Raw genomic sequence first — 9,688 nt, forward strand, 5'->3', positions numbered from 1 at the left:
ATATTTTTGAGGTTGTTACGTTAATTATAGACACACAAAGAGCACCCACACTAATTCATATATATATTACTGTAGTAATAAAATAATAATAATAATAATAATTAATATTTATTATTAATTAATTTATAATATTATATAATATAATACAATATATGTATATATATAAGGATAAAGATAAAGTATATAATAATATAAAATATATATATATATATATATATATATATATATATATATATATAAAAGGGTACAGATAAAAAATAAATTGTCATCTAATGTGAACATGGCATTGATGCAACTAGCGAAAAACAAATAAAAAAAAACTATTGATTCAATACAAATGCAAAATCACATTTTAAAGATATACATGTTGTCTAGTGTATTAATAGCAAAAAATAATTTTGGCTCCAAAGCTTGGGTTGATTGCAGGCTATTTGGATATTGTTTACATAAAAAGTTATTTTGCCCCATAAAAGTGGAGTCAAAATAACCTGGTATTGGGAGAAATTTACTTTTATACTTGATTAACATTTAATTTTTTTTCAAAATTTTAATCATTTACAAAAATCATTTTTAATAATATTTAATTTTCAAAGAAAAATAGTGTAGAAAATAAATCTTCTTCTTAAATTTATTTTCTTTACTTAAAAAAATTCGTCAATTCAAGTAGAACAAATGTTCGCATTTGCGGAAATCATAGAGAATAACCCGAACTAATCTACATCTTCTAATAACCTAACAATTACTCTCCCAAAAAAAGACATTGAGACATTTTTTTTTTTTTTTTTCATTTTTTTTCTTTTTTAAGCACAAGATTAAGTCATTTTTCTTCCTTGCATCACTTTGGTTTTAATATAAGCGTGGCATGTTGTCGAGCAAATGATGAATCCTACAACTCAGAGCGACCATGCACCAGCCGATTCCAAGAAAACACCAACAAAAGAAAAAACTAAAATGGGAGTAATAACTAACATCACGCCAACCAGATTTCCTAAAGCTTAGGCTCCGTTTGTCCATCCATCCAAAACCTTAGCTAGCAATCTAAACTTGCTTTTAGAATGGGTCAAAGTTTATTGCCAGCCCCTTTTCTCGTTTCCAGCAACTTTTCCATTTTCTTCAATTCCTAGCTCCCTGCAAGATTCATAGATTCTTTCCCTCATTTTTTTCACCTGTAAAGTTTTGGCTCCATTAAGATCTGATATTCTTCTTTGATTTATTCTTTTTTTCATTACTATCTTCAATTCAATTGAAAGGAAAATTCTCATTTTTACAATTTGTTTATGTTAACATTTCTATGATCTCCACTGATTAGTTTTTATCTAGATTTTGTTGTATACACAGACAGACAAAAGATATTATGTAGAATAGGACAACAATGTTCAAGGAATCAAAACATTTAGCTCAAAAAAAATATGGCAAGCTAAACCATGCCGACCCACATGATGCCATTGATGCTGATTCTGATTGCAGCAATGATGGATCCCCAGCAAACAATTCCATCGATTACTATGACCACTCTCCTCCATTGATGGCTTTGGACAATCTTCCATTAGACCCAAGCCCTCCCTCTACCACCAACAACAAAATTCCTATCAATGGCCTCATGGGTTCCCTTGTTCGAGGAGAAGGCCACATATACTCCTTGGCCGCATCTAGTGACCTTCTTTACACTGGCTCTGATAGCAAGAACATACGTGTTTGGAAGAACCACAAAGAAATCTCCGGCTTCAAGTCTAATAGCGGCTTAGTTAAGGCAATAAAGATCTCCGGTGATCGGATCTTCACTGGCCATCAAGATGGGAAAATTCGAGTTTGGAAGGTCTCTAGGAAAGCCCCAATTACACACAAGCGCGTAGGAACCATGCCCACATTAAAGGCTTACGTCAAGAGCTCCTTTAAGCCAAGCAACTATGTGGAGGTGAGACGCAACCGTAACGCACTCTGGCTAAAGCACTTCGACGCCATCTCATGCCTGAGCTTGAGCGAGGACCAAACCATATTGTACTCCTCTTCTTGGGACAAAACCTTCAAAGTTTGGAGAATCAAAGACTCCAAGTGCTTAGAATCCATTAATGCCCACGATGATGCTGTCAATGCGGTTGTTGCTAGCTTTGACGGGCTAGTGTTCACCGGGTCTGCAGACGGCACTATCAAGGTGTGGCGGCGAGAGTTCCAAGGGAAAGGAACAAAACACTTCTTTTCACAGACGCTGTTAAAGCAAGAGTGTGCAGTAACGGCTTTGGTGGTTAACCCGGAGGCAACAGTGGTTTATTGTGGGTCATCAGACGGGCTAGTGAACTTTTGGGATCTAGAGAAGCACCTCTCACATGGAGGCACATTAAGAAGTCACAAACTAGCAATTTTGTGTTTAACAACGGCGGGCAACCTTCTTGTCAGTGGATCCGCTGACATGGGGATATGCGTATGGAGAAGGGTGGAGGGTCAACATAGGTGCTTGGCTGTGTTAACGGGGCACAATGGGCCAGTGAAATGCTTGGCAGTGGAAGAGGACCGAGACTCGATGGCTGGTGATCGGCGGTATGTGGTGTACAGTGGGAGTTTGGATAAGTCAGTGAAGATGTGGAGGGTTTCAGAGCTTGCTCCTGATATAGAACAAATTGCTGCTATGCGATAAGAAGAAGAAGAAGAAGAAGCTGGTGATGTTGATGATAATGACAATGAAGGAAAAGAATTAATATATGATGAAAGAGGGTATTGTAATATAGAATTAAAGATGTTTAGATGGCTCTGAGCATTTTTAATTAATATATATATATATATATTATTGTAGTAATAAAATAATAATAATAATATATATGTATATATTATATTATTATATACTTTATCTTTATCCTTATATATATACATATATTGTATTATATTATATTATATTTTTATTAGTAATTTAATTTAATAATTTTAATTATTATTATTTTTATTACTATAGTAATATATATTAGATTCACCACTATTATATATATATATAAGTAGTGAATCTAATTTGTTTTAAAACAGTAACATATGACTACAAAAATTACATTGTAGTCATAAGTAATAATAGTAAAAAAAAAAAAATAACAAGTGGCAAACATTAAAGCAATGCAATTTATTATCAAATACCTCCGTAAGAAATGTGTGTTTAGCAAGGGAAGCAAGTGGTTAAACACGATTAAAAAATGCTAGTGAGTTTTACAAGGAACACTCACCCTCCCATAAAGAACTTCATATGTTATTTTAATTCTAACATTAGGAAACTCAAATTGTTTGAGGAGTCATTCCCCTTCTTACACTAAATCTTACACTTAAAGCATAAAAGAGATACTACAATTTACATGATGGTAAACTATCCTATGCATACAACTTAACTTGCGACACCAACGCTGAAAGTTAAAGTTTAGCTCGCATAAACTCAATAGCATATCTATATAAAGGAAAGTAGTCTATCCCTATTTCATCACTTTTTTCCACCCTTTCCAAAATTAGAACTTGAGATTTCAATATGAAAGTCTCACCATCAAGAGAGAAATTATATAAGAAGAAATGTGGGATCCATCCCCATAAGTTTTAGATATAGTTAGAAAACAAATACATATACATGTGGAGAGATGAGTACATTGTGTACTTTCGTAGTCGTTGGGATATTCTCTTAGGGATATAATATATATATATATATATATATAATTGTAGATTGCAATCATTGACAATATATTCTTTAAAATTTATTTTTTTGAATTATCAAATCTCGGATCTTTAAAACAAATAATGTGTGTCTGCTGCCCCTAATTTAAATTAATGCAATTTCTTTAGTCATTAACTTTAAACTACATCTTTTCCTTGAGAAATATTACAAGGAATGTTACCTCTAAATTGGATTTAAAACTCACCACCACAAGATGCATTAATGCTAAAAGCACACTAAAGCAGTATTCAAAGGAGAAAGACTAATAAGGAATGATCCCCTCCATGTACGATTTGAAATCCTCTAATCACAAGATGTTATGTCAGCATTTGAATCCATACAAGTGAAAGGTATTACTTGATATAAGTCCCAATAATGTGAGTTTGGTATCACTTTAGTGACTTCAAATAAGAATACAATATTTTGTGATTAGAAGATTTCAAATATTATGTACATGATATCTCTTACAAGTCTTTCTACATTCTCACAAAAGCATATCTTTCACTTGTATAAGACGTAATATCACATTGTATAATTGGTGGGTTTCATAACTCAGCTTAAGTGTAATTACACTTAGGCAACAACGCAGCCTAAGTGTAATTACTTATAACACAGCTCAAGTGTAATTAAGTTTGAACCAGTCTTGCCAAATCAAGCAGCATTCTTTTAGGATGGAAAGATTCTAGGAAATAACCTAGTCCACGCCAGCTGGTCATACGGTTATGTTAGCATTGCTTGCGGAGAATTTTTCTTCTTACTTCACAGAGAACAAAGAAATAAACGTGATTTAGTTATCCGATCTACCTGAGAACCATTTGGTTCATTTCATAAATATTAATTTATTTCGATTTGCGTACGTACAGCTGGTATAATAGCCATGGGGGCATTGGCCGGGAAGAGATCATCAATGGCGAGCTTGTTGTGGGTGATGGTGGTGGTGGCGGGTGGTATTCTGGGGTGGTGCGCGGCGGAGGTTTATGAAGTCGGTGGCTCTGCTGGTTGGACCACCACCGGAAAAGTTGATTACCAGAAGTGGGCTGCCTCTCAAAACTTCAAAGTTGGCGACATCATTCGTACGTTTTTTTTTTTTAGGCATCTGATCTTTTAAGCCTTGTGCATGTATTAAATTTGTCCAAATTAATCCATCTAAATTCAAATTTAAGGTTCGAAAATCATGCTTTGAATACAGTATTAGTTGAATCTCTCATCGTAAGCATCATAATATACCATTGAATCTTACATCCATAAAGACACGGATTAATATAATAGCATACACCATAATTGATGTACACTAGATGGATGGATTGACATAAGACATATGACGAGTGAAACTCTTTTGTCACCTATTTTACATCTAAAAAATAAGTATATGAACAACATTGAGGGATAGGTCCCATGTATAACTTTTTTATTAGAAGAGAGACCATAAATTTTCTACGCATGGAAAATATCTTATTACAGATCAATCTCTATGACAGACTAAAGATAAATCTAATACAAGTTAAAACTTTAGTAATATAATGTCACCTAACTTATAGCTGGTGGCTTAATTATAAATATATAAATTGAAATAGAATTGAAGTTCTATAAGATATAATAATTTGCAAAAGGATAGTATGTAATATTTCAAAAAATACATCTCAAGTGGTGTCTTGACTAAACATATTGGGCCCTACAAACCCCCATATATCTTTTGCCTTTAACCCAAACACCACGCTATATACATTTTTAGAGAGATTTATTATTTTTTTTCAAAATAAAAAAGTCACTCATTCAAGCATTTTTGTTGTTACTTGACAATAATCATTCATTATCTATTCTATATTATGAATTAATAAAAAATTTAAAATAGAAATTTGTTTTAAAATAATAAATATTTTCTTTTGTAAGTATATTTATATAGTTCCTAGTTAACATATTATATTTTTGCCCAACCTTACTCTTGGAAGCATGGATTTTGAATTTGGATTCTAGGTATTAAATTTGGTCAAAACTACATAAATATGAATTTGAATTTAAAGGTCCCAAACATAGGGTTATTATTATACTTGGAGCATGTATTGAATTATATAACATCTAAGTCATAAACTAAATTAAATTAATAGAGTTTGAATTTACAAAGATTTGAACAAAACATTCATATTAATTTATATATATATATATATATATATATATATATATTCAAATTCAAAACTTAAAATTCTTACTACCAAACACAAACTATAATTTTTTATAATTTTTTTATTCAATACTAAAATTTCCTCTATAAATAAATATATTAATTAATTATATATATGTGCATATTAATTCATGTATGTAATGAATGTTCTGTACGTAGAATTCGTGTATGGCAAGGCATACGACAATGTGCTACGGGTGACCCACGAGAAGTTCCAGAAGTGCGACACAACGGCGCCCTTTACGGTGTATAGCACCGGCAACGACTCCGTCACCATTAAAAGCCCAGGCCACCTCTACTTCATCTGCGGCTTTCCCGGCCATTGCCAGGCCGGCCAGAAAGTCGACATCCGCGTTCTCGGCGACGGCACCAACCCTCCCGCTGCCGCTCCCAACGCTCCCGGTCCTAATCCCCAGTCCCCACCGTCGCCCGCCCTGCCTTTTCCGACGACCCCTCCCGCCCCCGTACCTCCTGCTCCTCCGTCTGATAATTCCGCCGTCAACGGCGCTGCGTTTCTCGTCGCTGTTTCCAGTTCCAAGCTCCGCTTGATCATCATGGTGGCGGCGCTTTTGGCTTCTATTTTTGTTACTGCTTAATGTTTCTTTTTAATCAATTGACTAGTACTGATGGAGCAATTTTTGTTACTGCTTAATGTTTCTTTTTAATCGATTGACTAGTACTGATGGAGCAATTTTTGTTACTGCTTAATTTTTCTTTCTAACGATTGACTAGTACTGATGGAGCATTTTTCATCTAAGTGTTTAATTGCATGGGGTTTTTATTGAAGTAATTTGTTAGCTTGGGCAATCTCATTGGTTCATCATTTAAAATTAGTCTTGCTTCAAATCCTTCTTGGGCTTTGTGGTGATTATATTTTTAATAAATTTTCAATATATTTTTAAAATAAAATGATAATATATTATTATAATTTAATTTACAAATATTAAAATGAGATACTACTACGACCCTGTATATATCACGTGTTGCACTATGTAGTAATAGTATAAAATGTTTTTAAACATTTTAAAATAAATTTAAAAGAATTAATACTGTGTTTAAAATTATAAAATAAAAATATTAAAATGTGATACTATTATGATACCATATAAATATAAGGACATGAAATATCTTAAAAATTATAAGTTATGATTTGAAACTAATACTTTAATTAAAGTTATGAGAAATATCAAAATTTAAAACATAACTTTATAAATACGTTAATTAATAAGTAGATTTTTTATTAATTCTAAATTGTGATTTGGTACCTACACTCTTAACTATTATTATTGTTTGTTTACTTAACTATCAATTAATTAGATTTTTAAATTTAAATAAATTTAAAGTTTATTGTTGACTTTTTGAGTTCGATCTCTATTTTAATGTTGACAAACACAAGTGTCTGGTCAGGACCTCAAACCAATTACTCAACCATCAAAAAAACTTTAAAAAATAGGTAAATGAATCATTACAAACAAAATTTCAAACAATTGAATAATATTAGTGACTTTGATAAAATAAAATAATTCATACAAATTTCTGATGCAAAAGATCATCCAATGGACTCAATTGCAGAGCATACTTATCTGATGCAAAATTTGAATAAAAGCTTGTTCTTTATTAAAAGCTTACTTTGAATTACACCTTGAATTTTGACAGAAGATCCTAAAACAGAATTGAGAGAGAAGAGGGAGAAGAGATATTTCAGGTGGAGCTCAAGACGTCATAGGTTTACTCTAAGAGAACCCTCTGAAATGGTGCAAGGATTTATAGGACATGAGACTCTTATTTATAGATAAAGGGGCTTAGACTTCAAATGATTTGGAATATGGGGTTAATTAGTGCGGGTGTTCTTTGGGCCCCATCGACCACTAAATTCAACTTTAGATTCTTACAGGACAAGAGAGCCGACGCAAGAAAACAAAATAAAGTAAAGGTGACAGCACATAGACTGCTGCATTTGTGTGGGGATCCACCACCTTTAACTTTAAGTCAAGGAAAGAAAATTACAACCTTGGCCAAAAGGTGGACAGGTGTAAAATTTTTACAGACACAAAATAATTACAAGCCGAGCCAAATGGTTGCTGGCTGCAAAACTTCTTGAGTAATCTTTGAATAAAGACAGGATGGCCTGTCAAATCTTGAGTAAATTCTTGAGTAATTTTGAAAGTTGACAGGGTGGCTTGTCAAATCTTTGAAGCGGTGGCCGCAGTTTCTGACTTTGAGGGAAAAGAAATTATTTCTTTTTCTTTGCCTTTCCTTTTGCTGAGTTGGGTTTTGGATCATCTTGAATAAACTAGTAGAAGTCTGAACCGAGATCAGGATCGACGGTTTTATTTGAATAAATGTTATCGGCAGAATTTGACTCAACTGATTCCTCCAACTATTTGATAAGTCTGATTAAATGAGCTTTCATCTTTCCTGATTTGGAAGACTTTAACTTTCTTGAAGAGATTGAAATAGTATCATATTCATCAAAGACTTTCAGTCTTTCTTTTGATTTTAGTATCGAACCTTGAGAATTTGAAGGTTGACAAACTTGTTGAATTAACCATGAGCGAACTTGTCCCTCTGGTAGGGTAAATTTTTCCCACCAACGAACCTTGAAAATTCTTCTTAATGCTTTTGAAAAACACAAGGTACTTTCATTTGGGGAAATGAAGATGTAATCCCAGCAGAAAATCCAAGTGATGCCAAAATTTGAACAGAATTGTAGGAGCTTGAATAAAGGTTGAGATTGATCCTGAGGGAGGATAAAATTCTTTTGAAATAACTCAAGATCATCTTCGATTATTTCACGAAAAATTTCTTTTTCAGGACCAAAAATTTTAAACCATTTTAAAAACCAATTTGGAAAGGTTTTGCAAATCTTTGGGTCGAAATGCATGAACCAAGAAGGTGAATAATTTCAAAGGAAAAGTACATTTGACCAAGCGTCAATATAATCTTTGTAGTCATATGTGACAACCCGAATAAAAATGGAATTTGAATAATTAAGAGGGAGAGAAATAGAAATAGAAATAGAAATAGAAATAGAAATAGAAATAGAAGGAGGCCGTAAACTTCGTCGACGACATTGCATTTGGGGAATAAAAATAATTTTAAGAGATTTACTAGAGGACTCGTCGACGAACACAGGGGATTCGTCGACGAGGGTAGAAGAAAATTCATTGACGAAAACTGAATTTCTTCGACGAAGAAATACCGAGAAAGGTTTTTGAGCCGCCTGAATTTTGTCGACGAGGACTGAATTTTGTCGACAAAATTATGAAGAATTCGTCGACGAATGGCGTGGCTCGTCCACGAATCTGGTTCTATATATATGAAAAATCCGATTTTTAACTTCATTCTTAAGCCATCTTCGCTTTCTCTCTCTCTCCTCTTCGACTCTCTCTCTCTCTCTCTCTCTTTCTCATCAATTTTGGGCTATTTTTACATCGGATCGACAATCCAAAGTCACCACGACGCTCCTAGGGAAGTTCTTTCCAAATCTGTCGGAGTGGATCATTGGTGAAAGCAAGTGGGAAATCATCCTTGAGTTGAGGTAAGACTTTTTAAGTCGAATTTGGTCTTGCAATAGTTATAGGAAATAATGTATGCATGAAAATACTAAGGTTTAATATTAGGAATTTTCAGTTTTAGGGTATTAATCAGGAAATCCTACGGGGGTCAGGTTAGGATATTTTAGGGGCTTTCTCAGTAGTTAGGTAAGGGAATAAATTAAAGCAGTTATCTTCTGTGCAAATTATTATTAATTATGAGTAAATCTATTTTCAGAAAAACATATGTTATATTTGTTTATTATGAATTAAATGTACAATTGGGAAAATACTGCT

The 9,688-nt window shown here is 33.2% G+C and overlaps 1 protein-coding gene and 1 pseudogene across 1 annotated transcript; both read left to right on the forward strand.

Moving 5' to 3' along the window:
* Nucleotides 1-1,372: 1,372 nt before the first annotated feature.
* LOC131143884 (protein JINGUBANG-like) lies at nt 1,373-2,749 on the forward strand (annotated as a pseudogene).
* A 1,804-nt stretch (nt 2,750-4,553) lies between these two features.
* LOC131143885 (uclacyanin 1-like) lies at nt 4,554-6,451 on the forward strand. Its single transcript, XM_058092245.1, has 2 exons — nt 4,554-4,749; nt 6,015-6,451. The coding sequence occupies exons 1-2, from the start codon at nt 4,554-4,556 to the stop codon at nt 6,449-6,451; spliced, it is 633 nt and encodes a 210-aa protein (XP_057948228.1).
* Nucleotides 6,452-9,688: the final 3,237 nt, after the last annotated feature.

The sequence above is a fragment of the Malania oleifera genome, chromosome 12 (genome assembly GCF_029873635.1).
Source record: "Malania oleifera isolate guangnan ecotype guangnan chromosome 12, ASM2987363v1, whole genome shotgun sequence".
Lineage (NCBI taxonomy): Eukaryota > Viridiplantae > Streptophyta > Magnoliopsida > Santalales > Ximeniaceae > Malania > Malania oleifera.